General features: G+C 46.3%; 1 protein-coding gene across 9 annotated transcripts in view; it reads right to left on the reverse strand.

The window, feature by feature from the left end:
- Positions 1 to 305: 305 nt before the first annotated feature.
- LIMCH1 (LIM and calponin homology domains 1) overlaps positions 306 to 16,243 on the reverse strand; it is a 293,512-nt gene continuing 277,574 nt past the window's right edge. For 6 of the 9 annotated variants that reach the window (XM_055340206.1, XM_055340197.1, XM_055340170.1 and 3 more), the window contains 6 exons: positions 15,979 to 16,100; positions 15,382 to 15,505; positions 12,582 to 12,659; positions 10,892 to 11,000; positions 8,745 to 8,847; positions 306 to 2,887 (listed from right to left, as the gene is read on the reverse strand). In XM_055340206.1, the coding sequence (XP_055196181.1) occupies positions 2,862 to 2,887; positions 8,745 to 8,847; positions 10,892 to 11,000; positions 12,582 to 12,659; positions 15,382 to 15,505; positions 15,979 to 16,100 (562 nt within the window). In that variant the 3' untranslated portion in view covers positions 306 to 2,861. The remainder of the gene's footprint in view (positions 2,888 to 8,744; positions 8,848 to 10,891; positions 11,001 to 12,581; positions 12,660 to 15,381; positions 15,506 to 15,978; positions 16,101 to 16,243) is intronic. The other 3 variants (XM_055340230.1, XM_055340216.1, XM_055340179.1) reach the window with 1 other exon arrangement.

Here is a 16,243-nt window from a genome sequence, read left to right on the forward strand (position 1 = left end):
TTCCCGGCATCAGTAGGAAGCCTCTGTTTGGCACGTTTCCTGGCGGGAGGCCCAGCAGCGCGGGGACAACTGGCCCGGGCCTGCGGCTCCCTCTGGGTTACGGCCCCTCCGGGGGTGCCAACCCTCCAGGGAAGGCGCTTCCTTGGCGACTCCTGCCCCCGAAGGGCATCAAGGCGCCTCCCTGCCACCCCGTGACCGGGACCCTGGGCCACGCATGGGCTCCCGGGGACACTGCGTGAGCCTCCCCCCATCCCCCGCCCCGAGAAAGCTGCCCCTCCACGCCCCCCAAATAACGGAATACAGAGTTGATTCGAGTATTTTATTTATAAATGTACATTTACTATAAAAGCTGTTGCATTTTAGACAACTTTTTAATTTTTTTTTTTTTTTTACTATTTGTCAGAGGCATTTTAGAATAAATATCTTAAATGAAGGTTAGTATAACTGATACGGAACACTGGCCCACCCACCCAGAACAGTAACATCTCTTGGATGGACCCACGCAGGAGGTGGATCGTCTCAGTCTGTTAATCCTACACGGCGTACAGAGAACTACAATAGGCGCCGCATTAGTAACACTACACGGAAAGGATGAGGAAATGCCATGAAAGTGTGCTAGTGAGAAAACAGTTACCCATTTCTTTTCTTTTTTTTTTTTTTCTTAAGAAAGGACTAGCTTCTGCAGTATGAGGGGGAGAAAAATCAGATATATTTCCTCAGGAACGATAAATCACTCACATGCCTCATCTGTTTTTTAAACAAACGCATTTACCTCGTAGCTCCACAGAGCAGAGCATCTTTTTTTTTTTTCCTGGGATTTCAAAGATTATTTGAAAAGAAATAGATCATACTCCTTATGCTGCATTGGAAAAAACAAGATCTAGTCCGTCCGAGCTGCCATGTAACAGACTCCAAATGAAATATAAATCAAATATAAATAGAAACAGTTGGCAATTAGAATTTAGAAAATGTTGGAGATTATTCTGTGCTGGTGACTATTGTTCATTATGGGAAAGCACATTTCGCAGGCGGAGAATGGCGCTTTATTTTTCTTGACTCGATTCAGGCTTCAATACATGTACAATGAGTCTAAGAAATATGTATAAATGGGTTTGTGAAACCAGAGGAGAATGTGCAATATTCATATAATCCTTACATAACAGATGGAGTTCCACATGTAAAAAGTATCCTATAAAAATCGGTTATGAATGATCATATTGTACATGTTCTGTGCATTATTTGTGGTAAGGTACTCCGCTAATATCATGCAAAGTGTAAACATCCACATTATCAAAATATTTAATAAAACATGCAGGTGGTTAATCAAAATATTGAACTTAATCTGTACATTTTCAAAACTTTTTGATTTTTTTTTCTATTTTTCTTTTTTTTTGAATTTTTTTTTTCTCCCCGTAAAACAGCAAACACTTCCGAAGTCTTGGTGACTTGGAAGTGACTTCCTCTCTCTCCAAGGTACTGCATCCATAATTCATCACGGACTATGTGCAACAGCTTCGCATTTTCTAAGGCACGATTTTTTTTTTAAATGAAATGATGTGTAAATTTCAACCTAACGACAGCTCATCCAAATGGCAAAATGGTCAAAATACCTCCGGTGGCTGAGGAAATTTCTGCACTTACATGGAACCCGCATGCAGAGGACTGTCTAGCCTGTAAATAAATAATTGCTAGCCATACTCAATAAGACACAGAAAAGAATTATTGCTTACATAAACGGGACGGACATCTACTCGAGGTCCTCCTCATGACTATGCTAACCTATTAGGAGTCTACCCAGAGTCTACATTCACAAAATGTCATCTTCACTTATTTGCCGTCTTTTTAAGGCAGGATAAATAAGCCCCGTGGCCCGGTCTTGAAGAAAACAGCATGGACACGGAGGTGGTCGCGCCGGGGACCCGGAGCCTCCGTTGGCAGCCAGCTCCTGGCACGGCCAGCCCCGCCATCCCCTGGTGGCCTCCCCCGAGCAGTGGGGGACGCGGGACGTGGGAGGATGGACAGGGCGCACCTGCTGCAGCGGGCAGGGCACAACGTAGGCTCTGGTCTCCGCGATGGCACCGTGGTCACTCAGGGCGGCAGGTCCTGGGGCCCCCGTGTGCACCTGTCGCCAGGCCGGGGTCTTGCCCAGCGCCCTTCCAACAGGCAGCCTCCTCGCGGGGTTCGGTCACAGCTTTGGAAACGATGCCCCAAACCTCTCCCTGTGGTGTCCACCCCCCGGCAGGGCCCAGGGTGGGGGTATCGGGGGGCTCACCAGGTGCGGGCTCCGACGGGCCGGCCGCCAGCATGCCACAACCCCCGAGGCACAGCCGCCACTGGCATGACCTCTGCGTCCCGGGGGTGACAGGTGCTGCGGGCGTGGCCCTGCGGCCCAGGTGCGGCTCAGGGCCAGCGGGGGACCCCCACCCCAGTCCTGCCCCGCTGAACCGCAGCTTCGGCCCGAGGAGGCCACGCTCACACGGCCCGAGCTGCAGCCCCGCAGCCGCCCTCCGCAAACCGACACGTGGGACCCCTGCCCACACCCAGCGGCCTTGCATCCCGCATCTGGCTGGTTCTCAGGGGAGGCCGCCCAGGGACCCCAAGCCATCCTGGGGACCCACGGGCCCCCTGCAGCTCAGGACTCTTTCAGATGTACTTTGCGAATGCAAACCCAAAACAAAACAAAAGTCAAACCCGAAACAAAACCGGGGAAGAACACAAACGCTGTGCTACAGAAGAACAGAGACCATCTTTTCAGAAATGAGATCGCCGCCCAGAAGGCCCTGCACGTGGGGTGGTGTTAAACGGTCGCAGGGGACGCCCCCTCAACAGAGCGACGGGTGAGCGGGAAGCCTGAAGCCACGTCACAGGGTGGTGGGCTGGCCGGCACCTACGACGAAGAACACAGAGCAACATCTGGTTAGAGGCCGGTGCTGCCTGCCTGGGACAGGGCACGCGGGGGGCGGGGGCGACCCACCCGCGTCCCTTCCCTCCAGGCCGGCAGTGCCCGCGTCACCTGCGCTCGTCAGAACCGGTCTCGGGTCCCCCCTGGAGCTGAACCAGGAGCCCCCGGGGATTCGTATGAAATCTGGGGTTCACCCTAAACCAAACGGTCTTCATCAAGTTTTCTACTTTGTCTTCTGGGGCAAATACGCAAGAAAATCACCTCTCTTCTCTGGTTCTTTAGCTTTTGGTTTCTCTGAGAATACGTACATCGCTACAGGAGGATCCTGTGATCCTGTGATCCACCTATAAACTCATGCAAGTCGGACTGCTAGACGTAGGAAATGAAAATACATAGCACCCAATAAAATTTGAATTTCAGGTAAACAACAAATTCAAAAAAGAGTTTTTTTTCTAGTATATCCCATAGGGGTATTTGAGATTGTGCTAAATCCTGACCATGCAATATTTGGAACACACATACTAAAAAAAGATCATTGTTTCTCTGAAATTCACATTTAATAAGGCAAAAATATTTTACTATTATTTTTTTAACTTTTAAAAATTTTATTTCTTCCAAAACTTTTTATTTATATTTAATTTTATTTTACAATTTTTTTATTTTAATTTTTAAAAAAATTTTATTTCTTTTAAAATTTAAAAAAAATTTAAAATATAAGTTCTTAAAATTATATTCATGAGAGACCCAGCGAGAGAGGCAGAGACACGGGCAGAGGGAGAAGCAGGCTCCCTGCGGGGAGCCCGATGCGGGACTCGATCCCGGGACCCCGGGGTCACACCCTGGGCCGAAGGCAGGCGCTCAACCACTGAGCCACCCGGGCGTCCCAGGACAAAAATATTTTAATGGAGCATCTTGTATTTTATCTGGTAACTCCATCTAGAAGGATGGTTTGGGTTCCATATTTCCTGCTGAACCTTCACAAAGTTTCTCCTTCCGTCGGAGGCACGAGAGTTGTAATGAGGCAATCACAACACTGGAAGAGACCCTGGGGATTTTACGTTAAATGCGTGTCACCAGAATGAGTGATGGAACAGACACAGAGACACAGCCATCCAACACCCAAGCGCAAATGGCACAGGCTAGCCACGTGACGGCTTCACTTGTGGCAGGTGATTTGTTTTGCACTTCCATTCCCATTTACATATGAACTTAAAAACCGTTTACATTGCTTTTAGGAATTGCATTTTAATATGCCGTTATGCTATTTTTCCCCTCCAAGAGAAAAATTTCATTTAAATGTGACTAGTTACTTGAAGAAAATGGGATTATATATTCAGGCTTTATTATTCCACACAATGAAATTATTTCGTTTCACTTAGAATGCCTATGATGTAAACCACCCCCCGCCCATCTACCCAGCTCCCCTCTTCTCAGCTCAGATCCAAATCAAATAAAAAAGAAAGAAAAATGGTTTTTAGCAATTTCTTTCCATTCTGACTTCTTTTTTATTATTGCAGCTGGGATATACTCAACCAATTCAAGTGTATTTATACTTCTTAAGCCAATTATTTATCCCCTCCACTGATTCACTCTTTTTTTTTTCCCCCCACTGATTCATTCTTAAGCTATATTTTTTTCTTCTGGCACCAAAAAAGAAATGTGCACTAGTCTCAGATATGCTTATCATTGTACCTGTCATGTGTTAAGTACAGTTTAGCCCAACATAATATTAATATTTAGCTGGAAAAATAAGCATGAGAGAAGAGTTAAGAAAAAATTGAAAAAAAATAGTTGGCAAGAAAGTAGTCATTACTACTCAATATTAAAACATATTATGAAGCTATAATAATTAAAACGATTCAATACTAGAGAATAAGTAGGTTAATAAGGCATAATAAAACATCCAGAAATAGATCTAAATATTTATGGGAACTTAGTTTATGAGAAAGCTGGCATTTCAAATTAATGAGAAAGAAAGGGATTATTAAGTTATATTTGCACAGCTGCTAATTGGCAAAAAGATAAAATAAAATAAGGCTGGACATTGATGTCATTTCTTATCCCAAAATATATTTCTGACGATCACATATTTACATGTGAAAAAGAAAATAAAGAACAATTCTAGGAGAAATCTAAGATAAATCCTCGGAGTAGTGAAAGTTTTTCTAAGCAGGACACAAAATTTGGAATCCAAAAAAAGGGGGGGGAAAAGGTATGTTTAATCACCTTAAATGAAAATCTTTTCCATCAAAAAAAGTTCACATGCAGAAAGACCAATGACAACTGCAGTAAGCAGCAAATATAAAATCAAGGGGAAATGTCTCTAATTTACAAAGAACTACAAATCAAGTATCAACAAAACAACGGGCAAAGGATAGAGAAGAAAGATAAATATTTTATAGCAAAAAAGAAATAGAAACGGTTAATAAACACGTGAAAAGATGTTCAAGCTCACTTAAAGACACACAGATCAAAGCAATGGGATCTTCTCTCGCCCACGCGACAGTGGACATTTACAGTCTGACGCTCTCCGGAGCTGACACAGGCGTGGAGAGAGAACGGGGCCCTCTCCTGCACTTTTCTGGAAAATAACTAGACAAATTGAAAAAATTTTAAAAGCACATGACTGTTGACTCAGCAGTCCCCCTGCTCCGAATCTGCCCTATGGAAATGCTTTCAACCGTTCACAAAGACCGATGTCTGTGGACGGTCCTGGGAGCCTTTAAGAAGACCTACCAAAAAAGCTGGAAACAACCAAAGTGCCCCTGCACAGAGAATTAGTTTTAAATCATGGTAAAAGTCCACACAATGGTATTGTACTCGGGTATTAGAAAGCCATTTGGAAGAATGAGGAGAAAGAATGTTACATGAAAAAAATGGCCATAATATATCATATTAAGTTAAAAGCAAGAGCAACAAAGAGTACAGAACCCTACAGAACCCTATACCCAGCACACACATAGGCAGACGCATCACACACGTGCACGTGGGTATGTGTACGCGTATACCAATGTACATCTGCCTCTCTCTCTAAGAAATAGTTAAAGTGATTACAGCGGTTAATTCTGGAGACTTTCATTTTTAATTTGGTGTCTATCTGTGGCCCCTCGCTGGCTCCAAAAGTGAATAGCAGTGGAGCATCTGCCTCGGGCTCAGGGCGTGACCCCGGGGTCCTGGGATCGAGTCCCGCATCGGGCTCCCTGCATGGAGCCTGCGTCTCCCTCTGCCCGGGTCTCTCATGAATAAATAAATAAAATCTTTAATTTGGTATCTTTCTAAACAACCCACCATTCTAACTTTATACCATTCATAGTTGCATTTACTTATTCCTTTGAATATCTATAGGCAGAGGAGGAATGAGCCTTCTTGCTTTCTTCTTAGTATCCAAAAAAAAATCCTAGTAAAATATTTCATATAAAATATAAAACAAACAAAAAAATCGTTTTAGTTTACCTCCCAATCACTTTTTTATTTTTTATCTAGGGGACTATTATAACTTATAATATGGATGAATGTAACTCCATGGTTCTTGTCTTTAGATTTGGAATTAGAAGCAGTTAAGGCCTTTTTTATTTGTATGCACAGGAGATAAATTACTGGCCTAGATCCAAAAAGCTAGTTTCCAAAAGAAATGACAATAAATCACTCAATCTCTCCATTAAAAATGAAAATGTGGGGGCGCCTAGGTGGCTCAGTCGGTGAAGCATCTGCCTTTAGGCTCAGGTCATGATCCCGGGGTCCTGGGATGGAGCCCCAGGTCGGGCTCTTCTCTGCTCAGTGGGAGTCTGCTTCTCCCTCTCCTTCTGCCCCCTGTTCATGTGCACTCTCACTCTCTCTCAAATAGATAAAAATCTTTAAATAAAATTAAAGTAATAAAATATATTTTATTTTAATACTATATATTTCATAATAATATAGTAAATATAAGTATTTACTATAGTAAATCTAAATAAAATATAAAAACAAAATATAATATTTAATAAACACAAAATTAAAATACTAAATAAATAAAATTTACATATTTAATAAAATAAAATTAAAATAATAAAATTTAAATTAAAAAATCTTTACATAAAAATAAAATAAAAAATAAAATAAAAATCTGGATGAAAACAGGTCACTGTCACTCAGAGGTGGGTTCAGGTTTATTCTCTGCTGGCATCCTCCAAACACTTTAAATTGTGAAAGAAATTCAGATTTACAGTAGTTTTCCAATCTGGCTTAACAGTCCTTCAACCTAACAGTGCCCTCTTCTGGTTCCATGATTCACATTCATCTGGTTCATGGAGATAGAGAAAGTATAGTTTGTAGAAGATGATAGTTAAAAGCACTTTGGCATATGGGAGAAAAGGGCTTAATTTTCCATTGTAATGTATAAAAACAAAACCAAAAAGTAAAAATCCAGTTTAAATAAATATAAATAAATATATTTAATTACTATACACTATATATGTATAGTGTATACTTACATACTTATGGATTATACAGAATATACTATTTTTTGCTGATCATTTTATGGAGTTTAGGTTTTTTTTTTACTCTTTATACCCTATTATATATATAAAATACATAGTATAAAATTAATATCAATATTACATATTATGTCAATAGATACCATAAATGATATATAAAATCAATATCAATATAGTGTATGTATATATAGTATGTGGTACAAATAACTCAGCTGGAGGGCAGCAGCTCAAAGTCAGAACTGTTTTGACTTTAAGTCTAACGTTTGTCATGGATTAGAACCACCTGTGTTTGATCTCTTTTTTTTTTTTAAAGATTTTATTTATTTATTCATGAGAGACACAGAGAGAGAGAGGCAGATACCCATGCAGAGGGAGAAGCAGGCTCCATGCAGGGAGCCCAACGCGGGACTCGATCCCAGGACCCCGGGATCACGCCCTGGGCCGAAGGCGGTGCTCAACCGCGGAGCCACCCGGGGCTGCCGTGATCTAATTCTTATTTCCCATTATTTTATTAAAGTAGGCATATACTTCTCTGAATTTACTAAATCCACAGCAATAAGACAACTTCAATTTCACTCTCCAATCCTCAGGCTTGCAGATTTAGAGACCCATGTAAAAAAGACTGTAAAAGACGTCCCTTCACTTACTTTGAGAAAAAAAAAAAAGATTCTTGAATTTCAAACTCGCTCTCTTCACTCCCACGGTTTTTAAAGGAAGAAATTCTGACTCTGAATTTGCTGGCAGCCCAGGTGGGGGTGCCCGCCAGGGGAGTACTCCCCCTGCAGCCAGTGAGCGGGATTCTCGGGAGAGCCGCGGCTGAAGCGGGCAGCAGCACCCCGGGGCCCCCAACGCCAGCACGGGCCTCCCGCGGCCGGAGAGTCGGGGCGCGCCAGGGCCCGCCGTGGGGGCCTCGGGGCTGGGGGCAGCCCGCGGGGAAGCAGGCCCTCGCTCGGCTCCTGGGGTGGCCAGGCACACGGACGGAGGATGGGGGGGCTGGGCTGGGCGGCGCGGGGAGCCCTTCCTCCTGGGACCCCAGGGAGCCACGCGGTGCGGACCTGCACCCTCCATCTAGCTCTCCCAAATCTCTGCGGTGAGCCTGGGCGAGGTCTCAGGCTTGGTCTACGGTGTTCACCTCCGTGGCGGTGGGCACAAGGGATTTTTCTGGATAAAAAGCATTTGGCCTCACCGTGCGGTCACTTCAGTAAGGGACGGGCAGTAAATAGGGCTCATTTCCTGGTTTATTTTCCCGCAAGGCAAGGGCCTCTGGACGCAGGCCCTCCTGCCCCGGGGGGCCGGTCAGTGAGGAGTTGCTCCCGTCCTGCGCGGGCCGCCGCGACCACCCTGGGCCCCGAGCCCAGCGCCGTGCTTACTTCTGGATCGCAGGTAGCAGTCGTTACAGTTGAGCAGGCCGCTGCGGATCCTGACGTCTGTCCCGCTCACCGCGTCCCCAAGCTGTCCTTTGCAGAGTCCACACTGTGGGGCGGGAGGGACAGAAGTTAGACGGCCGAGCGCGCTCCGCACCAGGGCACAGCCACCACCTCCACTGCGTGCACGGTCAGAGGCAGGTCCTGCACCGAGAGCCCCCGACGGCCACAACACGCTCACTCGCGCCGTTTCACCCCTGCTCCCTGCATCTCACAGACAAGGACACTGGATCAGCAGGCTCTGGTCGGTGGTCCCAGGCCGAGCCTGGGTCAAGACAGGTCGGCTCAGCCAACGCGAAACAACTACTTCAAACAGAGACATTCTAGTGGTTTTAAGTAAACGCCTGGCTCTGCTGAAACCCGTCTGTGGGCCACCCTTAAACGCTTCCCAGAAATGCTGTCCAGTCCCACCGGGTCAGCTACTCCGTCCTCCGCTTCTGCATCAAAAGCAGGGACACCCGGAGCAACAAATCCACTGGGAACAGAAGAGACCTCAGCAAAGTCTGCCCGGGTACAGGAGGAGGCCTGATAGCAGCAGGGCAGGTGGCAGAGGCCAGCCTCTGGGGGCGCTTGGGACCCCACTCGGGGGAGGAGAACCAGCCGCAGCCTCTCGCTGCAAGGTCAGCAGCGGCCTGGGGAGGCCTCCTCCGGGTTCTAGGCTCCACTGAACTCACTGGGGCAGGGGCTCAATCTGGGAGGTGATGCGCCTTAAGGCGTTGCATCAGCTCCAGGACAGGAATCAGGGGAGCGAACAAAGGCCTTGACAGCCAAGGAGGCAAGTCTCTGAATCCCGTGAGAAACGGCAAAGACTCTCTGCCATCCGCATTATCTCAAGTCCAGGGAGGGTCTCTAAGAACAAACTGGTATTGGGACACGGAATCTTGGCATTGCCAGGAAATGTCTAAGAAGCACATAGTTTGAGCCTTAAGACACCTCCAGACAATTTAGGGACACACACTGTCCAGCTTCATTTCACAATGAGAATATCGATAAATTGAGTCTGATTAAGTACCCGGGTGTGTTTTGCCCATGATGAGTCTTGCTTTCCAGTCATCACGGATACCATTAAATTAATAATTTTAGGACTTTGCTCACTTTCTGTGGGTTTATAGGTAAAGTGGGGCTTATTTTTCACCCACGCAAGTTTAGTTTATAGCTCAAAAATCTACCAACAAAGAAACACAACAAAATTAGAGAGGGGGGTGGGGGGGGGGAAGAAAGCACGTTAGAAAAAAGTGACTCTTATCCAGAATTCAAGGTTTAGCTTCAGAATTAGGTATTAACAACCTGAATTGTGTCCACGGGTGAGACAAAAAAAAAAAAAAAAAAAAAAAAAGAGACGCCAACAGTCCAGCTTGTAAATTCTATAAGAAATGAGCTAGAGGAAAAAAAAAAAAAAGAAATGAACTAGAGGTTGTTAGTTCACCTCCTTATTAGCAGGAGATGTGGGACTAGGGTCTAGGACTCCCCATTTTCAGTTTATTGATTATTTCATTCACCGAAAACTACTGACACGATCTCTGCGGGGATCGGAGGAAATGGCGGTGAGCTGGACGGACGTGGCCTCTGCCCTTACGGAGGTGGTAGTTTATTCGAGGAGATGATAATTAAACAAGCAAGCGAGTGATAAAGGACCACGAATGGCTCAGTAAGGACCGTCACACGGGCCACTGAGCTGGTCCGGGCGACGGGGACACCCAATCGTGGTTACGCACGTGTTCGCCGGACGCCTACAATTCTGTAACGGGCCATCGACCACTTAGTTGGCAGGAAGTCTTCCATTAGGTCAAAGACAAAAAACTCTGATGCGACGTCACAGGAGTGTCAGAAGCCACAAAGTCGTGACGTTCCACATAAATGCACGCGGCCTTCCCAGGCTTGGCGGTGACCAGGCCCCGCTCCTGCCGCTGCCTGCATGTGCCCTTGGCCCCTTGTCACCTGACACCCCAGATGGACGCGGGGGAGGGGGCTTCATCCAGAAGGGCGGGCTCTGCAGACACCCGCGCCGCCTGGGCCTCACGAAGGCCGGCAGGATTTCCAGGAGGCGAGGTCTCCGCGCAGAGCCACGCGCGGGGAGAGCGGCACGCACGTACCCGAAAGCACTGGATGTGGAAGTAGAGCTGCAGCGTCTCGATGATCATGGCCGCTCCCTTCCCCAGGGGGAGCCCACAGGACGAGCACAGCTTCTTCCCGCTGATCGACCTATAGGTTCGACACAGATGTGGAGATAAAACGTCCATTTAGAGTATAGTCGGTCTAGCGCACTAATGCACTAATGCGTGACCTCACGCAGAAAAACAAACCAGATCGTGGATTTGAAGAACGTTTACATCCCGAGTGGAGCTGGTAACGGGCAGGAATCAGGCATTAGGGACAAGTCGCGAACGAGATGCACGACCCGATGCAACAGGCGTCCGCTGTGGCATGGGATTTGCGGTGTTGGTCTGTCTCTCTGTCATATGTTCTAAGAAGCCTACGTTGCGTCTCTCCAACCACAGCAATTAAACGCCTTGACAATGATTCAATGCATTTATCATTTATCATATGTTTTCTTAAGTCCTAAAAGGTAATCAGCTTTAGCATTCCTAAGGTTTCGACGTTGCTTTGAAATTTTCTATAATCGGTTCACTGGCCCGCTAGGGCGTTTCTTTTTACATATTAAGAGAAAAGTCGTGGTTGAAACATAGAGAGGCAACTGTGACGTAGGCCAATAGGTGCCAGGCAGACATGGGGCCACTCCCTGCTGTCATCAAGGTCTAGGATCTGGTGGGAGGAACACGCTCTTGGTTTTTCCTTCTACTGTTAAAATGAGGGGATTGGATTAGTTGGGTCCCTACCCACCACCTCTTGTAGTGTGACCGCTTGGTGACTCCATGATCTGGGCACCTGCTGCCTCTCTGAGCCATCAGCGCCTGGAGGGCACGGCAGCGTCACCCCCCCTTCTGGCCCCCTGCAGCCCCCACAACGGGGCCTACACTGGACTAGAACCCGGCCCCGCGGACTGACCGCCAGCCTCCAAGGCAGCTTTCCCACAGCTAAGGGCACATCGTCACGATGCCGGACTGTCTGGAAAGCTCTTGGAATTACACAGGCCGTTTAAAAATATGCAATTTCATCCAAAAGCCGACAGGGTACAGAGGAACCGAAGAAACAGAAAGGAAGACAAGAGAAAAGGGAAGAGTTGCTCTGAGCAAACTCTGCGTCTTAGGATTTCCCTCTTATCCGGTAGTAAAATGAAGTTTCCAAATCAAAGAAAACCTCTGAGTAGCCACTACTTTGCTCTCCAGTGAATGGGAACTCAGGCAGCTTTTAAGAATATCATGGGGCCCAATTAATGTCCAGAAGCCATCACGGCCGAGCCTGAGTGGGGTAAGGGAAGGATGGAGTTTCGTGGCCAGCCCCCCCGGGCCACTGTAAGAGCCATCAGCAGACCCTGCCCAGAAGGACTGGGCAAACTTGGAGGGAAAGGCGCCGGTGGAGGAGCCCGGCAATTGTCTAGTGGGTTTTATTATTAGATTGCAGGTTCTGCACAATGTAATTAAAGCTCCATGGCCACAGCCGTGCCAACATCATGCACTGGGCTTTTTCTATCACGGGCTGTGCAAATCTGCAGGAGGATGGGGGGACGTGTCCCTTCCTCCGGCCTGTGTGCGGGACTAGGAAGAGAGGGAGTGCAATGATTCACTCAAAATCATCTGGCAAGCACGAATTTGGCCGAAACCACGCTCAGCAGCCTCCAGGCGAAACCACGGGGCCGCAGAAAGGCTCTCTAAGCTCTTGTACCTGTTTGGTGATTGGCCAGGAGGGGTGGGAGAGCAGGGGGACAAGTGTCCGGCCTGGAAATTCTCTCGAGGGCTTTTCCTGTAACACGGTAAAGGAGCCAAACATTATGAGGAGTCAAGAGAAGCCCATCCCACAAGAAAAGACATTTTGGATCAAAACCACACAGAACAAAAAAACCCCACTCCCTTGGTGACCAAACAAAAAACAACGGAACGTCCTAGTGGTAATTTTTTATGAAAAACAAACAAACAAAAAAACACCAGCCATTCCACCTAGCAAAGACTGTACATGCACTGGCTGTACAATATCAAAGCCAGGCTGGCACAGCACAGCTGGAGAGAAAAGATCAAATACCTTTCTAATCTTTATTATTATTTTTTTTTGCAAGGTCCTTTGCTAGTTACCTTTGCATGCTGGGTTAGATATAAAACTTAGGGACTGGGCGGGTGGGGAGAGATGAGGAGGGATACAGGAAGATGCTCTTTAAAGGAGCCCAGAGCTAAAGGGCAGATCTTAAAGGAGGTATTGTTGCCACCAGGTGGCTTCGACCCCTACCAATGAGTCCATCACGGGTACATTAGGGGTCATGTTCAAAACATTCAGTGACTGCTGTGTCATGAACATCCACACCGCTGAACGGCCCCCAGCCAGAAGGCATCACAAGGGTTTTACAGGTGCTCTGTGGGGGTACCTGGGCTGAGCCTGCGCCTAAGCCCTGCTCGTGGTGGATGTGAGCCTGCTCTGGGCTCTTGCTTTTAGGAGTTAACTTCATTTATGAAGAAAGGGACAGAACACAGAAAAGAAGGAGGAAAAGAGAAATGCCAACACAGAAGTGAACAAGGCACGAGTGCGTCGGTCCTTGAACTGCCTTCAGAACGACTCCCTGAGCCCCCGCCCGCTCCAACCTCTCTCCTCAGGCAGAGCCTGTCTCCTCCAGGGGATCAGACTATATACCCGGAGGTACTCACGTACCAATGTACTCATATACAGGGTAAGTACATTGCCTTTGAAAAGGCTGAAAATCAGAGCAGTAATCAAGATAATAATGATTACTTCTATGTGATTTTACCTTCTATTGATTTTGAGTGTCATCGGGACATATGGTAATAAAATAGGATGGACATAAGCGATAAGGGGAAATGGTTCAAATACTAAATTGAGAAAAAAAGTGTAACTAAATAAGGTAGAAAGATGAACTCATAAAACAAGTCATCACCGCCATCACCATCATCATTATACCATTACCATCATTGTCACCATCATCACCATCCCCCTCCCACCACCAGCACCAGCACCACCAGCACCATCACCAGCAGCAACAGCAGCACCATCATCATCACCAGCACCATCACCAGCACCATCACCATCGCCAGCATCATCACCAGCACCAGCATCATCACCATCACCAGCATCATCACCAGCACCATCACTATCACCACCACCATCACCAGCACCATCACCAGCACCATCACCATCACCATCACCAGCATCATCACCAGCACCATCACCACCATCACCATCACCAGCACCATCACCAGCATCACCAGCACCATCATCACCAACACCATCACCATCATCATCACCAGCACCATCATCACCATCACCAGCACCAGCATCATCACCATCACCAGCATCATCACCATCACCAGCATCACCACCATCACCATCACCAGCACCATCACCAGCATCAACACCAGCATCACCAGCACCATCATCACCAACACCATCACCATCATCATCACCAGCATCATCGCCAGCACCATCAGCAGCAGCAGCACCACTACTTGCATTCTCACCACTACCACCTACACTATATAGCACCTATCATTTGCCATGCACAAAACCCTAGGAGGGTACTAAGATTATTCTCACTTTATACATGAGGAAACTTAGGCAGAGGAAGATCAAGTAACTTGCTTAGAGTCCAATGTAGGCAAGTGGCAGAGTCAAAGCTTGAAGCCAGGTGGTCTAGCTCTACATCGAATGATTGGTCAATGTATCATGACTGTCATGGATGTTATTATATATGTTAAAAATTGATTACAAGAAAAAAAATTTATTACAAGAAACCTCTAGCCCAAATATGATCTTATCATGGAACGATGGGTTCATTTTGACTTCCTCTACCACTTAGGCAGTCAAGTACTTTGGAGAAGTTATTTAATTTCCTTGAGCCTCAATGTTCTCATCTCTAAATGGAAACAACAACCCTGTAAAGTTATTGGAAGAGTTCAGTGAATTAATGTCTATAAAAAAGGGGAGAGATATGTAAACGCTTTGACACAGTGCCTATTACATATTGAAATGCCTCAAAAATGATAAAAACTATGCTTATTGTAAAATAATACAGTTTTTTTTACAAAATAAGAATACAGCCTGGAGGTATTGCTTAATGGGAGAGCATGTAAATGAGAGAAAAACATTTTTTTCTCATTTATTTTCTCATTTTTCTCTGTTTTTTCAAAGAACATTTGTCAACAGGCTTTGAGACAATTTAACTCACTTCAATAAATCGCTAATACAACAGACCTGCACATTCCTCCTAAATGTTCAGATCTGAAGGTTAAAAACATTACTTTGCTCTTGCAAACTGATAAAAATCAGTGTGCATGCTTAGTTGCCAGGAAGACTGTCTCGAACACCCATAAACACTTATCATCTGATCACTCGGCATCAACGGAGAGAAGCACAAAAAGACTGCTGCCGTCTCTCCATCTCACACTCTTTCTTCCCATTCTTAGTCAATAAATTAAAAACACACAAAGGAAGGAATTCCACATGCATCTTATTGGCTACTCACTTCCGTCTCTCACTCGGCGACTCGATCTGATGGTTAATGCTTTTATCCAAAGGGAGCGTTTTTGGCTTCACATCTTCTAAAACGTGCATTGGTGGGTTTGATACCTGCGGATTCTGGGGTGGATCTAAGGCCAAGTAAAGAATAAAGAACACAAACTCAGTGTTCAGTGACATCACCCTAGTGCTTTGTATGTCGTCTTTTTTAGATTAAAATATTTTACTTATCCATTCATGAGTGACACACAGAGATAGAGAGGGGCAGAGACACAGGCAGAGGGAGAAGCAGGCTCCCTGCAGGAAGCCCGACGCGGGACTCGATCCCGGGACCCCGGGGTCACGGCCTGAGCGGAAGGCAGATGCTCACTCCTGAGCCCCCCAGCGGCCCTGTATATCATCTTTCTTGAAAGCACTAATGCCTGCTGTGGTCTCGTGGTGAGTTCGTGAGCTCTGTGGGCCCACGCTGGTGGGACTCTACTCCCTGTACTGTGCAGCATCAGCTACAAGAGAAGCTTGCAGCCGGTAGAGGTCATACGTGTCTGAACCGTGTTTGGGGGGAATTATAATAATTTAATTATTGGGTTTAAACACCCATTCTTACCCTGAGCTAGCTGGGAATTCATCCCACAGTGGAGGGCCCCCGTTTCTGCATCCAGTTGATGGTCCTGATGGACTCCTTTTGATCCAGGATTCTTAGAAGGAGCCAAGGCCCCTTGAGTTAGGCTGTTAGGATAAACAAGTATATTTTAGAACACAGATGGAAACAACTGAACTGGGTGGTAAGCTCACCCTATCTCTTCGGGCCTGGACGTTCCAGCTACAATTTGAAAAACAAATGGGACTAACTGCGTGTGTATTTATTCTTT

The sequence above is a fragment of the Nyctereutes procyonoides genome, unplaced genomic scaffold, assembly GCF_905146905.1.
Source record: "Nyctereutes procyonoides isolate TBG_1078 unplaced genomic scaffold, NYPRO_anot_genome, whole genome shotgun sequence".
NCBI lineage: Eukaryota > Metazoa > Chordata > Mammalia > Carnivora > Canidae > Nyctereutes > Nyctereutes procyonoides.